General features: G+C 43.3%; 1 protein-coding gene across 3 annotated transcripts in view; it reads right to left on the bottom strand.

The window, feature by feature from the left end:
- Positions 1–18,471, bottom strand: part of LOC105718502 (chromatin remodeling regulator CECR2) — a 202,566-nt gene that overhangs the window by 60,453 nt on the left and 123,642 nt on the right. For 2 of the 3 annotated variants that reach the window (XM_064362804.1, XM_064362803.1), the window contains exons 3-4: positions 1,972–2,155; positions 486–625 (exon numbers count right to left, since the gene is read on the bottom strand). In XM_064362804.1, the coding sequence (XP_064218874.1) occupies positions 486–625; positions 1,972–2,155 (324 nt within the window). Of the gene's footprint in view, positions 1–485; positions 626–1,971; positions 2,156–18,471 lie in introns of those variants that run through there. The other variant, XM_064362805.1, reaches the window with a different exon arrangement.

The following is an 18,471-nucleotide window of genomic DNA, read 5'->3' on the forward strand; positions in this document are numbered from 1 at the left end:
AGAGGTTAGCATTGTAGGATGCTATGGAAATGTGGCCTCTTCCTTACTTAGTGGAGCTTATGTTTCGGGCATCATTTAAGATCTGTTCTTAAACTGATGGATACTAAGTTTCATAAACTAGATCATTGATTCCAGTAGAAACGGATATGTCATGGATTGACAATGAAAGATGAAAGCTGCTACTGCAGTGAAATGATTGTACTGCAGAGAGAAAACCTGCTGTGTTAAAATAGTCTGTGGTAGGAGGACTGGCATTTCTCAAAAACCTCCTCTCAAGAACTTCAGATCAAAAAAGTATCTTTAACCCCTCTGGTAGCAGAAAATTAATTCCTTTTCGTTTTTGCATGAAGTATCTTCTTACCATCTCTTTGCAGACATGCTTAGAGAATTCCTTCATTAGAAAAAAAAAATGTGCTGTAGAATTCTGATGCATTTAATCACATTTTAATACAGTAGCTAGCACGCCCTGACATTAAAGAACATACCTGCTCAAAGAGAGTTCTCCATTGGCTTTTCCTTGTACTGGGTCCTCTTTGTACATTCGTGTTCCATAGAAATACCAATAGAGTGCCCCAGAATTGTCTTCACCCAGTGGCTCCACGCGGAGACTGTCTGCATCCAGACCCTAGGCAGAACAAGAAAAAGGGGTTTGGGGAAATGGGGAACAAAACGCACCAGGAAAAAACTAAAATGAGGATTCTGAATTTATACTAAGGAACACCTCAAATCTAAAAATGCCCAAGTATCTTTTTTTTTTTAAAAGACGGGGTTTCACCATGTTGGTCAGGCTGGTCTTGAACTCCTGACCTCAGGTGATCCGCCCACCTTGGCCTCCAAAGTGCTTGGATTACAGGCGTGAGCCACCGCGCCCAGCCCCCAAGTATCTTATATGTAATTTTCGATCGGCATAAGAAACACGGATACAATGGGAAGGTGGTACCTACTTTGAAGAACAAGATATGGAAACATTACAGCACTCCCCAACATCGTCCCTTTTCACAAAAAAGAGAACCCAACAGCAGTCTCGATGAGCAGTTTCCAGACTGGCTGGGAGCTGCTGCTGCTGTATATGAGTACACACGAAAGGCAAGAACCGGGTGGGTTGGGCACAGGGCAAGCTTTGCCCACGGGATCCTCTGTGGCGGCCGAGCCGTAACCTCCCGTGACCTCTCATTCCAGCTGAGCTCCAGCGACAGGGCTCCCAATTTACCTCGGGGGCTGACCTGTACTGGCTTTCTCACTGCTACTGAAGTCCTTGGGTCCTCAGCAAAGACCGTGCTAAATTACACAGTGATTTTTGTCTTGTGTCCATGCACAGAGCTCAACTGAGAAGTCATCACCACATTTAATCACTGATGATGGAACAGGATTAGAAACCAACCTCTCTACTACCGAAAGCAGTAACGCACTTTCTAGGATATGCTTCTCTATGCATATCTCTAGGATATGCTTCTAAAACAGATAACCACACCAAGGGGGCGGACAGAGATGGCTACAGCTTCCTTCTTCAACACGTTTTTGTCATGTGGATGTGTGCAGAGGATGAACTTCACTAGCATATATGGTTTCAAGTTATGGGATATTTCAGCAGAAATTTCAATTATATTCAATCCAATTTAGACCTTGGGAAATAAAATTCAGAGGCTAATTTTGTTGCAGGTTTGGCTGACGACAGAACAAACACGGTCCTCTGGTTGTACCTATCGCAGCTGGGACCCAGTGCACGTACAGCAAAAAGAAACCAGACTAGAAATTAGACCAAAATAACGTACTTCCATAGGGATGTACATCTGGCGTTTCCTTGGCTACAGCAATCATGGTTTTCTATACAGTGTTATTGGCAATGAACAACCCCAAGACTAGTACCACAAGCCAAACTCTGGCTTCGTATCTTCGGGTTTTCCATTCTGACTACATTTCGGATTGCTGGCTTTTTATAGCTCTAGGGAAAGCTCTCCAGTTAAGCATTACCTTGAGGAGATCGAAGACATCGTCTGCATCCAGCCGGTAATCACAGAGGCGATGCAGGATCTCCACCCGAGTGCGAAGAGGCAGGTCCTGGAAACTGGCTTCCCTCAGAGGGTTGGGCTTCCCTTCTTCTAGCTCCCAGCGGTAATTGATGATGTCCTCTAGGTAGCTGTGGAATGTCTGAGGCCTAGACCAGGGCCCAAACACAAAAATACATTAATATAAAATATAGGATGGTTGGAAAAAGTGGGGTAGAGGGGGGCGGGGAGAGAGAAGGAGTGAGAGAACGCGTGATCTGACAGCTCAGATTTTTTTTCTTTTAAACATACCGAGTCTCTCTCTGTCATCCAGGCTGGAGCACAGTGGCGCGACCTCAGCTCACTGCAGCTCTCTTGGGCCCAAGAGATTCTCCTATCTCAACCTCCCAGGTACCTGGGACCACAGGCATGCACCACCACCACACCCAGCTAATCTTGGTATGTTCTATAGAGATGGGGGTCTCCCTATGTTGCCCAGGCTGTTCTCAGACTACTGGGCTCAAACGATCTGCCCACCTTGGCTTCCTAAAGTGCCGGGATTACAGGTGTGAGGTAACACGCTTGGCCCAGCTGACAAATTTTACACAGAAAGCAGAAATAAAAAAACAGTAATAGAAAGCCCCTAATGAAGCTTCTGCCTATTTACATGGATAGTGTGTTCTGTCAACTATCAAGGAAGATAAATACATAAAGATGGTTTTTTAAAGAATAGGTTGACTTTATTTATTTATTTGTTTGTTTGCTTGTTTTTTGAGACGGAGTTTCGCTCTTGTTACCCAGGCTGGAGTGCAATGGCGTGATCTCGGCTCACCGCAACATCTGCCTCCTGGGTTCAGGCAATTCTCCTGCCTCAGCCTCCTGAGTAGCTGGGATTACAGGCACGTGCCACTAATTTTTTGTATTTTTATTAGAGACGGGGTTTCACCATGTTGACCAGGATGGTCTCAATCTCTTGACCTCGTGATCCACTCGCCTCGGCCTCCCAAAGTGCTGGGATTACGGGCTTGAGCCACCGCGCCCGGCCTAGAATAGGTTGACTTTAAAGCCCAAATAGCATTCTGGTGCAGTGGGTAAAAGCATAATCACATGTGTAGACCATGAAGCTGAGGCCAAAGTCTCACCCGCTATGCGTACAATTAGACACTCTGTGGTTCAGACAGACAGTACAAAGTTGGGTTCCTGATTTAGCAGGCAAGAAAAAAGAAAAAAAAACTCGTAGTTGGCCTAAGCTAATTTGTATTTCATTTTAAGATACAAAGGTGGGAATGCCTCCAGAAGACAAATGGCTACACTGATATGCAATTGTAATTTTACATTCTATTATATGAAACTTAAGGCATGTTACAAAATACTGCATTCTAAATTTTCTTTTTCTTTAATTTTTGGTAGAGATGGCGTCTCACCATGTTGCCCAGGCTGGTCTTGAACTTCTGGACTCAAGCAATCCTCCCATGTCTGTATACTACAATTTGAAGACAGTTTTTCTATAGAGAACATTTAAGACACCTAGATGGTAATTAAAATTTTTTTCTTTGGTAGAGTCTGGCAATCCTATAATTGTATTAAATTTTTTTTTTCACCATATGGGGTCTCACCGTATTTGCCAGGCTGGATTCAAACTCCTGAGCTCAAGCAATCCTCCCACCTTGGACTCCAGAGCATCTGGGACTACAAGTGCATCTTACCACACCCAGGTGCAAATGCTCATTTTATTTATTTATTTATTTTGAGACGTTGTCTCACTCTGTCACCCAGGCTGGAGTGCAGTGGTGCAATCCCAGCTCACTGCAACCTCCACCTCCCAGATTCAAGCGATTCTCCTGCCTCAGCCTCCCTAGTAGCTGGGACTACAGGCAACCGCCACCATGTCTGGTTGATTTTTTTTTTTTTTGAGACGGAATTTCACTCTTGTTACCCAGGCTGGAGTGCAATGGCGCGATCTTGGCTCACCGCAACCTCCGCCTCCTGGGTTCAGGCAATTCTCCTGCCTCAGCTTCCTGAGTAGCTGGGACTACAGGTGCGCGCCACCATGCCCAGCTAATTTTTTGTATTTTTAGTAGAGACAGGGTTTCACCATGTTGACCAGGCTGGTCTCGATCTCTTGACCTCGTGATCCACCCACCTTGGCCTCCCAAAGTGCTGGGATTACAGGCATGAGCCACCGTGCCCGGCCCGACTGGCTGATTTTTTGTATTTTTAGTAAAGACGGGGTTTCACTGTGTTAGGCAGGATGGTCTTCATCTCCTGAACTTGTGATCCACCCGCCTTGGCCTCCCAAAATGCTGGGATTACAGGCATCAGCCACTGTGCCAGGCTCATTTTTTTAAAATAGATTTTGCTTTTACAGTCTTGTCTAGGGTGCAATGGCATGATCTTGGCTCACTGCAACCTCCGCCTCCCAGGTTCAAGTGATTCTCCTGCCTAAGCCTCCTGAGTAGCTGGGATTACAGGCACCCACCACCATGCCTGGCTAATTTTTGTATTTTCAGTTTCACCATGTTGGCCAGGCTAGTCTTGAACTGCTGACCTCAGGTGACCTGCCTGCCTCAGCCTCCCAAAGTACTAAGATTACAGAGGTGAGCCACCACACCTGGCCATGCATTTTAATTAGTCCCTAAATGCGCCTTGGGTGAAAAAAAGCGCTGTTTTTGTTAGATGGTTATTTTACATCTCAACTATTAAGAATCGAGATATAATTTACCTCATGTGGCCAGGTGAGGTGGCTCATGCCTGTAATCCCAGCACTTTAGGAGGGAGAGGCGGGTGGATCATGAAGTCAGTAGTTCAAGACCAGCCCGGCCAATATGGTGAAACCCCATCTCTACTAAAAATACAAAAAATTAGCTGGACATGGGGATGTGCACCTGTAGTCTTAGTGGCTCAGGAGGCTGAGACAGGAGAATTTGAACCCAGGAGGCAGAGGTTACAGTGAGCCGAGATCGCACCACTGTACTCCAGCTAGGGTGACAGAGCAAGACTCAGTATGAAAAAAAAATATTAAAAAAAAATGTACCTCATGCTTGATGTGAAACTTCCAAAAAAATAATAACGAAGAGGCCTAAAGAAGTTATTGGTATCATTTTTAAATTAGGCATGTACCACGTTGACTTATAATCTATGGTAGTTATATCTGCAGCAAAGTCAAAGGAAATATTAATGGAAAAAATTAAGGAGGCTTAGGCAGATAAGAAATTAAACAGTTTGATTTTTCAAACAAAGAAAAAACATTTTCCCCTACTATTATCTCGCTGCGGAAAATGTGAGTAGGTTATCAAATGCAGCATAACAGTTCTACTATCAGGACTCTCACATTTCACTGGATTGCAGCATTCACATTCAGCACAGGAGCACTGGCCATTAATACCTGCTTGAAACTTGCAGGGTTTGGACTGGCTCCCTCTCCAAAAGTCTGTGAAGTTGCTGCCACTCCTTCAGGAGTGAGGAGCCAGGCAAAGAGTAGTTCAAACTCGCATTAAAATGTAGACAGCGGCTGGGCGCAGTGGCTCACGCCTGTAATCCTACCACTTTGGGAAGCCAAGGTGGATGGATCACCTGAGGTCAGGAGTTCAAGACTAGCCTGGCCATCATGGTGAAACCACATCTTTAAAAAAAAAAAAAAAAAAAAAAAAAAAATATGTAGACAGCATGGCAATGGTGAATTTGAAAATGAAAAAGTTTAAAAAAAAAAAAACTGCTTTATCGCATGCTTTCAAGAATTTCTAACGCACACCATGTTCCACAAACACTAAGGTCTGCTTTTTCCTGCAATAAAATAAAACACGGAATCAGTGAAATCTCTATCATTTCGCCAGAATAGCAGCTTCACTGTAGGATGTGCAGAAGATGCTGGGCCAGGGAGCCAGACCTTTCTTATTCTGATGTGAGGCTGAGAAAGTACAGGCACACCAGCCAAACAGACACTGTGTGTGTACCTACAGCGCTGCTCCTTTAGCCTACAATGACTGGAAGCCCTGACTCATCTTGAAGAAGTGCATGTTTGAGATTCCTTTCCAACAGGCCTATTGTCCTATTCCGTTTAAATTATATCACTTTTGGCCAGGCACGGTGGCAGCACTCCAGGAAGCCGACGCTGGTGGATCCCGAGGTCAGGCGTTCAAGACCATCCTAACCAACACGGTGAAGCCCCATCTCTACTTAAAACAACAACAACAAAAATTAGCCAGGCATGGTGGCTCATACGTGTAATCCCAGCTACTCAGGAGGCTGAGGGAGGAGAATCTCTTGAACCCAGGAGGCGGAGGTTGCAGGGAGCCGAGGCCTTGCCACTGCTCTCCAGCCAGGGTGACAGAGTGAGACTCCGACTCAAAACAAAAACCAGTTTTGCTAAAAGCTTTCTTAAGGCATCTATCTCCATGCTACCTTAAACCAGGAGATGCTGGAGGGCCTACAATCCAAGACAATTCCCCTTCCGTGTATGTAGATCAACCTTCTCCTAGAAATCTACATCTCCTTTTGAACATCAGAAAGTGAATGGGGGGAAAAAACCTCTTGAGGGCAAAGGTACTGGCTAAGGGTGATTTGAATAAAAAGGCAGCAGGAAGCTAAAAATCAGGCTAATTCTTTTGATTTAGTGGTTCTTGATCTTCTATAGGACAGAAAATACTTTTAAGAATCTGATGCACTGGCCGGGCACTTAATTACCTGGCTCTTAATTACCTGTTTTTTTTTCCCAGAGAGAAAGAGAAAGAGAGACACAGAGACGGACCTCCGCCTCCGGGGTTCAAGTGATTCTCCTGCCTCGGCCTCCTGAGTAGCTGGGACTACAGGCGCGCACCACCACATCCAGCTAGTTTTCGTATTTTTAGTAGCGTGAGAAGGCTCTTGAGTTCTTTGAGGCATGTGTTAGGGACATGGAAAGGCAGCCATGGTCTCTCTACTGGGGAGCAATAAAGCTACGGCACCAGGCTTCCGAGAATGGAGATAAGATGAAAACTCAAATTGCCTTCTCCCACTTGCGAAGCAAATGAAATACATGTACACACAGTGAGGCCACATTTAACATGAGTACTGGACTGAGAGAAATATTCTGGTTTTAGTAAAGCAGCAAGTAAAAGACTCTGTACGAATACTTGATAAAGCACGTATTCTTGAGGCTTATAAAAAGACCAGGCCAAAATCATTAAGATAACAGTTTTTCTCCAGGGCTGTAGAACGGCTACTATATCCAACATACTAAAATAAACATGAGAGCCAAGTAAGTTAAAATCATGGTTCTTTCAGATTAAAGGAAAATATGATTAAGTCAAAGTCAATGTAAAACATTGTCTTTGACTAGAGAAACGTATATAATATAGATTCTTACATATAGTTATGAATGTTTATGTTGGGTAACCAAGAAAGTGAATAAACCCAACATTTATCTTTAAAATGATAAAGGCTATTTTTAATGAAACCTAACTTCTGTATAGCTAAAGTGAGAAGTCTCAAGTATAAAGCACAAAGAGGTAAACACAAATTCTGAACAGCTCTAGATAATTTAAATGTATATTGTTTGCCCTACAACTGCTGAAAATACACACACACACGAAGAAGAAGCCAATAGTGGAAATAAAGTGATACACTTAAAAAAAATTCATGTGCTTGAAAGAAAGCATTAAAGGACCAAGAAAGAAACAAAAACCAGAAGGCAGCAGAGAAGTTTCTCAACCTTAGCCACGTGGGATATGCAAATCAAACCTGCACTGAGCCACCCCTTCATGTCCACTATGATGGTGGACGTCAAAAAACATACAGTAACAAGTGCTGACCAGGATGCAGAGACCTGGAGCCTCACGCACCGCCGGTGTGAACACTAAGGGGTACAGCTGCTGTGGACGTTTCACCAAGTTGCGCTGAGCTACCAACTGATCCAGCCACTCCATGGAGCTCCTAGGTACACACCCCAGAGAAAGGAAAACACACATCCACAAAGAGACTTGCACACAAATGTTCAAAGCGGCAGAATTCATAATAGCCAAGAAGTAACGTCTGCGCACATGCCCACGAACTGAAGAATAAAGCGTGTATCCACACAATGAAGTATTATTTGACCATAAAAAGGAATGAAGTACTGATTCCTGCGCTACAAGATGGTTAACACTTCAAAAATAACTCTAAATGAAAAAAGCCAGATACAAAAGGACACTTCCTATACGGCTCCAGTTACAAGATTTGCCTACGACACTCAAACCTGTGACAGTCAGAACAGTGATGCTGGAACTGGGGTTGGCGGAATGTGTAGCCATTGCTAACGGGTACCAAGTGTCTTTTGTAGGGTAATGCATAATGGAAGTATTCTCCAATTAGATAGTGGTGATGGTTGCACAATTTTGTGAATATATAAAAACCAATGAATTGGGCTGCTCAAGGTGGTTGGGCTTCTAATCCCAACCTCTGGGAAGCTGAGGTGGGCAGATCACGAGATCAGTAGCTCAAGACTATCCTGGCTACGAGGGGTGAAACCCTGTCTCCACTAAAAATAGAAGAAAATTAGCCGGGCGTGGTGGCATGCAGCTGTAGTCCCAGCTACTCTGGAGGCTGAGGCAGGAGCCTCATCATAAAGAGCCCTGGCATGGTGACTCATGCCTGTAATCAGAGCACTTTGGGAGGCTGAGGTGGGCAGATAATGAGGCCAGGAGTTCGAGACCAGCCTAGTCAATATGGTGAAGCCCCACCTCTACTAAAAATACAAAAATTAGCAGGACGTGGTGGCACGTGCCTATAGTCCCAGCTACTCTGGAGGCTGAGGCAGGAGAATCGCTTGAACCTGGGAGACGCAGGCTGCAGTGAGCTGAGATTGCGCCATTGCACTCCAGCCTGGCAACAGAGTGAGACTCCATACCTCCCCACCAAAACAAGAAAACAAGGAGAAGCAGAAAAATAAACATATCAGTAACTACATCAAATGTAAGCAGATGAAACATCGAAATAAAAAAAATGGTTAGACTGAGTGAAAAACAGGAAGGCGCAACTACAGGGTATCTATTAGATGTAATTTAAATATAAAAAGACAAAGATTAAAAGGAAAAACTATATAGCAGGCAAAGTGAGCATGAGAAAGCGGAGGATTAATGTAAGACAAAGCAGATGTGGAGACAGCGTGTCACATAAGAAAAAATGGAACAATTTTCCAGACTACGTAATAAAGCTACCGCTATGCATCCAGTAATGGGACACCATAATCCATGAGACAAAATGGGCACAACTAACGGGAGTAACAGACCCACAATCAGAGAGATTTTACTACTGCCTTCTCATTAGCAGACCATACACACACACACACACACACACACACACAAACCAGTAAGGAATGGAACTCAACAATATTACTAACCTGAGTTACGTGACACAGGACACACAGAAAAGGCAGAATACATATTTTTTTCAAATGCAAGATAAACCACATGCTTGGATGTAAAGTAAGTCTCAAAAAGCTTCAAAAGACTAAAGTATCCCCAAGTATATTATCTAAACACATGGAATTAAGTTAGAAATCACGAACATACCCAGAACTTAAATAATGCACTTTTGGATCACAGAAGAAATAAAGTACAACATATTTTAAACGATAATATAAATATCAAAATTTGTAGGATGCAGCCAACTATGGGTTAGAAAAAAATTTAAAAATTTTTTTGGGGGGGGCAAATTTATAGCTTTAAATGCCTTTTATTTGAAAAAAGGCTAAAAAATAGTACTAAAGGAAAAAAAAAAAAGAAGAGCAAACTAAAGTCAAAGTAAATAGAAGAAATAAAAAAGACAGGCCGGGTGCGGTGGCTCACACCTGTAATTCCAGCACTTTGGGAGGCCAAGGTGGGCAGAGCACGAGGTCAAGAGATCGAGACCATCCTGGCCAACATGGTGAAACCCCGTCTCTACTAAAAAAATACAAAAATCAACTGGGTGTGGTGGCGTGCACCTGTAGTCCCAGCTACTCGGGAGGCTGAGGCAGGAGAACTGCTTGAACATGGGAGGCGGAGGTTGCAGTGAGCCGAGATTGCACCACTGCACTCCAACCTGGTGCCTGGCGACAGAACAAGACTCTGTCTCAAAAAAAAAAGAAAGAAAGAAAGAAGGAAATAAAAGCAGCAAAGAGTAAAGAAAATTAATAATATAAAATGTTCCTCAGTAAATATTTAAAAAGTTTGGAAGGCCCTGAGAGTAGCTTCTCACATCTGAAATTTCAGCACTTTGGGCCGAGGCTGGAGGACAATTTGAGGCCATGAGTTCAAGACCAGCCTTGGCAATGTATCAAGAACTGTTTCTACAAAAAATTTGCTTTAAATAAGCAGGGTATGGTGGCGTACATCTATAGTCCCAGCTACTCAGGAGGCTAAAGCTGGAGGATCGTTTTGGGCCTAGGAGGTCAAGGCTGCAGTGAGCTATGATCACACCACTGCACTCCAGCCTGGGTGACAGAGTGGGAACCTTGTCTCAAAAAAGTAAGTAAATAAATATATGAAATCAACAAACAAACAAACATCCCTAATTTAAAAGAAGTAATACACTTGGGCAAATATTTCACCAAAAAAGACATATACAAACCAATGGTAAGCCCATGAATAACCACTTCACATTAGTACTCATGGGAGAAATGCAAATGAAACCCACAATGAGTTGCCACTTTAAACACAGTAGGATTAGTAAAGTTAAAAACAAAACAGCAGATGTTGGCAAAGATGCGAAGCAACTGGGCTAGGCATGGTTGCGAATGCCTGTAATCCCAGCACTTTGGAAGGTCAGGAGTTCAAGACCAGCTTGACTAATATGGTGAAACCCATCTCTACTAAATACAAAAAATTAGCTCGGCATAGTGGTGCAGGCAGGAGAATTGCTTGAACCCGGGAGGTGGAGGCTGCAGTGAGCAGAAAAGCCTGGGCAATAAGAGCAAAAAAAAAAAAAAGAAAAGAAAAAAAAGAAGCAATCGGCTGTTCAGATATTGCTAGTGAAAATGAAAATGTGGCAAATGTTTTGGAAAATAATTTCACAGCTTAGGTCAAACATACTTTTACCATATGACTCCCCAGCAATTCCCAAGAGAAATGAAAATATGTGTACACAAGCATTTGTATGCAAATGTTCACAGCAGCTTTATTCATAATAGCCTCAAACTGGAAGCAACCTAAGTGCCCATCAAGAGAACAGATTAAATAAATTGTGATCTATTTTTCACTAGATGCAATTTAGTCTCCCACTGCCCCCAAAGGAATAAACCACTGATACAAACAACAGCATGGGTGAATATCACACAGGCATCATGGTGAATGAAAGAAGCTGATGTGAGTTTATTTCACGCCACGTGATCTCATTCACATAGTTCTGGAACAGGTTAAGCTACATCCATTGTGATAAAAATGACATCAGTGGTTGCCAGGTAGATATGGGGAAGACTGCCCGCAAAGGAAACTTTCTGGGAAGACAGAAATGTTCTAGTTTCTTCAGTAGGATATTGGCTATGTGGTGTACTCATTTGCCACAAAACACTGGTCTATTTAATAAAGACATGACGAATGTACTTAAAAGAAGTATTGTAATTTCCAAAAAGATGACAGGTATTTCTGTATTAAGACCCAAAACACTAAATATGTTTGTTTATAAGTGACCTAAATTAGGGAATCTATTACGCCATGCTAGATCCATAATTAAAAATTAAATTAAAAACTGAATACACAATGTTGATAAATTATTGTTTAAGAGTTTAGGCTGGGTGTGGTGGCTCATGCCTGTAATCCAAGCACCTTGGAGGCCAAAGCGGGCAGATCACCTGAGGTCTGGAGTTCAAGACCAGCCTGACCAACATGGTGAAACCCCGTCTTAAAAAAACAAAAACAAACAAACAAACAAAAAAAAAGCGTTTAAGAGTGTAAGAACACATTGAAGCACAAATCCATCTGCATTATGTAAAGAGCACTCTATTAAAGATGTACTGGCAAAAGAAAAAAACATTTTAGCAGTAAGTATCATCATGAGCATTTAATGAAAAACAGTTTGATTTCATCATAGCTTTACTTTGAGAGTGAAGAGCAAGCCAGAGTTCCTATTTTCCACCCAGTGCTCAATTCGCCAATGTGTTTCCCAACAGAAAACAAAGCTGCTGAACGAGCCACTAGTAAAATTCCTAAAGTACTTTTACTGATACAGGCCCATAAAACCTAGTGACTAGATGTGCAATTCCAGGGAGAATACAGGAGAAAAAGTATGCAGTGTCGCAAAGAGTATGTTAGTATCAAATCAAAACTCTGTTTACGTTTTATACTGAAAGAGAAAGGCAAAGCATTGTCAATCATGACGAATCCAGTTTTCAGCATCGAGCTGAAAAACAGAAAGTGAGCGATGCCTTAGATCAGTGACCTTCCGGCCAAGTCCTGGACCAGCAGCATGCAGTAACAGCACCACCCGGAACTTGCATGGAATGCAAATTCCCAGGCCCCAGCCCAGGCCTGCTGAGTTAAATGCTGGTGGGGCCCAGAGATCTGTGTTTCAGCCACCCTCAGGTGACTGTGTTGTTCCCTAAGGCTGGAAAACCACCACCTTCAAGGCTACCACTTGTGCTCATTCATACCTTCTGCCTTCTCCCTGCTTACGAGGCATAGTAACTTTTCTGAATTGTGATAAGCACTGTCTCAATTTTCTTTGTGAGTTTTCCACATATATGTGTCCTTATTTGGCTCTCCTTGGCTTATGCTCAAGAGTAAGTCACTGCTGTGTATGCTTCTGTGACTCGCACTATTTGCCTAACATTCTTCCTTTTTTTTTTTGAGATGGAGTCTTGCTCTTGTCGCCCAGGCTCTTGTCACCCAGGCTAGAGTGTCACGATCTCAGCTCACTGCAACCTCCGCCTCCCGGGTTCAAGCGATTCTCCTGCCTCAGCCTACTGAGCAGTTGGGACTACAGGTGCACACCACCACGCCCAGCTAATTTTTGTATTTTTAGTAGAGATGGGGTTTCACCATGTTGGTCAGGCTGGTCTTGAACCCCATGACCTCGTGATCTGCCCACCTCAGCTACCCAAAGTGCTGGGATTACAGGCGTGAGCCACCGTGCCCGGCCCTTGCCTAACATTCTTTCTTATGGCCTGGTTTATCCTGGGGAGCACGCACAGCTATGGTAAGGCTACCCTCAGCTCTTGAGGCCACCTGCGTTCCCAGCCCCATGGGTTTTCCCAGCGCGGCTCCTGCTTCATCCAAGCCACAAGGGGCGTCTTCAGATTGTGACAGCGAACACTAGCATGTGACTGACATGCTGCCAGGGGCGTGTCACATACAGGCACAGAGGGATCCAAAGTATCACGGGGCCTCCTCCTCGGAGCCCAGCTGCCACGCCCTACACCCAGTCAAATACCACTTTATTTTGGCAACAAAATGAACGAATTCCTGAGAATCATTTGAATTGAGACTTTATTCTCAATATCTCTCAGGCTTATCCCAGTTTTGTTTAGTAAAGTTTCCTCAGTTAAAAAAATAAACTGTACTTGATGATGAGGTCCCTTTCATGTCTAAGTTGTTGATGATGGACTGCAGATTGATCTAGGATTTACAGACCCTTTTAGACAGGCACGTGGCACCTGCCTGTCATCCCAGCTACTCAGGAGGCCAAGGTGAGGGGATGGCTTGAGCCCAGGAGTTGGAGGCTGCAGTGAGCTATGATTGCGCCACCCTACTCAACACTGCACCAAAGAGTGAGACCTCATCTTAAAAACAAAAAGAAAACAAATAAAACCCACGTTTTAAAGCAGAGGTCCACGGAAATATCTGGTTTCTACTGAAGTAATAAAGATACCGCAGATGTTTCCAAATAGTACTTATGCTCACGGATAGCTGAAGACAGTAACTTTGAAAAATTAGCTCTGCTGTTAGATGAATAAAACATTAACTCTATCAAAAATTTCATTCTTTATACTTTTTCTTCTTTTTTTGAGACAGGGTCTTCCTGCCTCAGCCTCCTGAGTACCTGGGACTACAGGTGTGTGCCACTGCACCCCACTAATTTTTGTATAATACTTTTTGTAGAGCTGGGGTTTCACCATGTTGCCCAGGCTCGTCTCAAACTCCTGAGCTCAAGTCAGCGGCCTGCCTCAGCCTCCCAAAGTACTGAGATTACAGGCATAAGCCACCGCGCCTGGTCAGTACCTTACTTTACGGGCTTCCTAAATGTGCCAAAGAGTTAAAAATCCTGTTTTCAAGGAAAACCGTTTTACTTAACACTTTTCTTCTGTATTTCTCATTTACAGCATGGGGTTGCAGGTAGGGGCTGGAGGTCTGGGGGGCAGATTTGTACTGTCTCAATCACCGGCTGCGTAACCTTGGGCAATTTATTTTACCTCTCTGTACCTCAAGTTCCTCATCCTTGATGGAAGGATGAGTAAAACGTAAGGATTTGTGGGTCTAGACATATCTAAACATAGAAAAGGTGGAGTAAGGATATGGCATGAGCACAGGAGGTGACTTTCTATTAGAGGGCTGCCAGGAGGATTAAGTGAGTGTTCTTGAGAAGCAGCTGGCAGCATCCAGGACACAGGACATGCTGGCTAGTATTACTTCCACGAGCAGACAGTGTTACACTGTCCTCTAAGTGCAAAAACCTCAGGTGGAGAGTACAGTTGAAAGGAAATGTGGCTTCCATGTTTCAGTTGTAAAGACTGACTGAGTCAGTGAAACTGGAATCATAACTGGTTTCCTAAATACAGGAATCAGCAAATTATTGCCCAAGGGCCAACTCTGGCCTGATGCCCTTTTTTTTGAGACACTGTCACTCTGTCAAACAGGCTGGAGTGCTGTGGTGTGATCTCAGCTCACTGCAACCTCCATCTTCCGGGTTCAAGCAGTTCTCAAGCCTCAGCCTCCTGAGCAGCTGGGACTACAGGTGCACGCCAATACACCTGGCTAATTTTTGTATTTTTAGTAGAGACATGGTCTCGAACTCCTGACCTTAAGTGATCTGCCCACCTCAGCCTCCGTTACAAGCGTGAGGTGCTGCGCCCACCCACCCCTCTCCACCGCTTTTTTTTAAACAGCCTCTACTAATGGTTTTTATATTTTTTAATGGCTGGGGGGAAAAAAATTAACAGAAAAACAGTCTTCCCTGGCAGGTGAAAATGATATAAACGCCAAACCTTGGTTATAAAGTTCTAATAAAACATGGTCACTACTGGTTTTTCTGTATTGCCTATGGCTGCTTTCACAGTTAACAGAGCTGAGTAGGGGCAACAGAAAGCCAAAAATACGAGGCAGGTGTGCACCTGTAAGACTAGTTACTCAGGAGGCTGAGGCAGGAGGATTACTTGAGCCTTAAAGCTTGAGGCTGCAGTGAGCTAGGATTGGGTCAATGCACTCCAGGCTGGGGAATGCAGTGAGACTCTGTTGGGAGTGAGGGTCCTCAAACAGTCATGCCTTGCTTAATAAAAGAGACACGTTCAGAGAAATGCATGGTTAAGGTTTTTAAAATGGCACATCTGTATAAACAACTTGTCGTGAATGGAGCTTGCGGGACTAAAGGTGCTCTGGATGAATCAGTACCTGACTAGTGAATGAGTTTGAAGGCCTAGCACATGACTGTATAGCACCGTAAACTTTCTAAATGCTGCAAACGCAGGCTACACTATGTTTATTTTTTAAAAAAAGCTTTCCTCAATAAATTTTGCTTACCATGACATTTAACGATTTATAAACTTTTAATTTAACTTTTTGATAATCTTGTAGTAACAGCTTCAAATACTTTTTAGAGCTGTACAAAAATATTTTCTTTCCTTTTTTTCTGCTCTGTAGCCCCAGAATGCAGTAGTGACCATAGCTCACTGCAGCCTTTAACTCCTAGGCTCAAGCAATCCTCCCATCTCAACCTCCCTAGTAGCTTAAGACTACAGGCATGCGCCACCATGTCCAGCTAATTATTTTATTTTTTTAGTGGAAATAGAGTCTTGCAACGTTACCCAGGCTGGTCCTGGTCTTGGCCTCAAGCCACCCTCTCGCCTCATCCTCCCAGAGTGCCAGGATTACAGGCATGAGCCACTGTGTGGCAGCCTTCTTTATAAAAATCCTTATTTTATAAGTTTTTTTCTATTGTTGAAATTTTTTATTTTTTACCCTTGAACTTTTTTGTTAAAAATGAAGACAAAAACACAGGCCTACGAAGGGTCAGGATCATAAATATTACTGTCCTCTACCTTGACATCTTGTCCCACTGAAGTCAGGGCAATAGCATGCATGTGCTGTCATCTCCTGTGGTAACAATGCCTTCTTCTGGAATCTTTACTGAAGGACCTGCCTGAGGCTGTTGTATATTATAGTTAATTTTTAAAAAGCAACTATGCGGGGCTTAGTGGCTCACACCTGTAATCCCAGCACTCTGGGAGACTGAGGCAGGCAGCTCACTTGAGGTCAGGAGTTCAAAACCAGCCGGGCCAATGTGGTGAATCCCTATCTCTACCAAAAAATAAAAAAAATTAGCCGGGCCTGGTAGTGCGCACCTGTAGTTTCAGCTACTTAGAAGGCTGAAGTGGGAGGATTGTTTGAGCCCCGGAGGTGGGGGTTGCAGGGAGCCAAGATTGTGCCACTGCACTCCAGCCTGGGTGCCAGAGGGAGACCCTGTGTTAAAAGAACTAAACAAAACTAGAAGAAATACACTCTAAAATAATGATTGAAAGTACAGCATAGTAAATACAGAAACCAGTAAGAGTTGTTTGCTATTGAGTATTATGTAGTGGACATGACTGCACGTGCTGTGTGTTCATATGACTGGCAGTGAATTAGGTTTGTTTACACCAGCATCACCACAACCATGTGAGCAACGCACGCACGCGCTACCATATTACAACAGCAACAATGTCTCCAGGGGAGAAACATTTTCATTTCCATCACAATCTCACGTGACCACTGTTGTAATGCAGTCTGCACTGAACAGAATGATACTATGTGATGCATGCCTGCGCTGACTATCTGGCCCTTTACAGAAAACAGTTGCTGGCTTCTGTTCTAATACATGCAAACCACCATGGAAAAGGATAAGGAAAGTCGCTTAAGTCAAAATTTGCTTTCTAAGCTAAGAAAAAGTAAGGATAGTGTTTCTATACGCGACGATTACTGTATACACTGTCAAGGCTGTTCTAATGCTTCTCACTAATCATTTCATTTAATCCTCATAGTAAGTTGACATTTAACATCTAATCCTCATAATATTGTCATTAATTCCATTTTATAAATGAGGTAAGTTAGGCACAAAGAAATTAAGTAATTTTTTAAGCTCTGTATAAGAGTTTAGTCTTAGAGGCATAACAGGTACACATTCACTTATTCAAATTTCTCTTTCTTAAGAATGAGATCAAAGCAGAACTTCAGATAGGAACGAGTGCGAATTCACAGTAACGGCGCGTAGAACATCACTGGCTGGACCACATAACCATCACTTCAGGCAATTCCCTTCGGTGAAAAAACTAAAACAGATTGTAGCGTTCTTTCTTCTCCAGGTTCTATGTTACACAGGTGTGTTCAGTTTGTGAAAATTCATTGAGCTGTAGAATTAGGAAGTGTGCACTTTTCTCTGTGTGTGTATTATACATGAGTAATAAGTTTCAAGATGACTGCTGTCACCTGGCACCTTGACCACAGCCCTGTAAAGCCATCTCGAGCTAAACACACCCAGTTCGTGGTTTGCCCAGGTTCCTGACCCACAGCAATTGTAAGATCACAAACTTTTGTGGTTTTAAGTTGCTAAGTTTTAGGGTAATTTGTTACTTAACAGTGGATAACTAATACATCCTGAAGTAGACATGAGTATTTACATTGAAAAGAGAGATAGATAATAATCCTAGAAAATCAAAAGAATACTAACTTAAGGAAAAATCAAGGCCAATAAACTGCAAATTACAGACAGATATGGTATTGTATTATTTCACAAATACTTGAAGGGGCAAGGCACAGTGGCTCCCTGTAATCCCAGCACTTTGAGAGATCAAGGCAGCAGGATTGCTTGAGGCCATGAGTTCAAGACCAGCCAGGGGAACACAGACCTTGTCTCTACAAAAAAATGGTTAAAAACCAGCTGGGCATGGTGGCACAGTCCTGTACTAAGCTACTCAGGAGGCTGAGGTGGGAGGACTGCTAGAGCCCAGGAGGTTGAGGCTACAGTGAGGTAGGCTTCTGCCACTGCACTCCAGCCTGGGTAAAGAGCAAGACTCTGTCCCCTCACCCCTCTAAAAAAGATCATATTGTAGAGATGTCAATTTTGCTCAAATTTCTTCATAGGTTTATTTTATTTTAGTTAGAATGATAAGACAATAAGGGGATTTCTTAAAGAACATGATATAACTCTGTAACCATTACCCGGAAGAACAAACACGCAGCATTAGTTAAGACCAAATTTTTTTTTTTTTTTTTTTTGAGACAGAGTTTTGCTCTTGTTACCCAGGCTGCAGTGCAATGGCACGATCTCGGCTCACTGCAACCTCCGCCTCCTGGGTTCAGGCAATTCT

This window comes from Aotus nancymaae, unplaced genomic scaffold (genome assembly GCF_030222135.1).
Source record: "Aotus nancymaae isolate 86718 unplaced genomic scaffold, 86718_ANA_hifiasm-v0.15.2.pri h1tg000049l, whole genome shotgun sequence".
NCBI lineage: Eukaryota > Metazoa > Chordata > Mammalia > Primates > Aotidae > Aotus > Aotus nancymaae.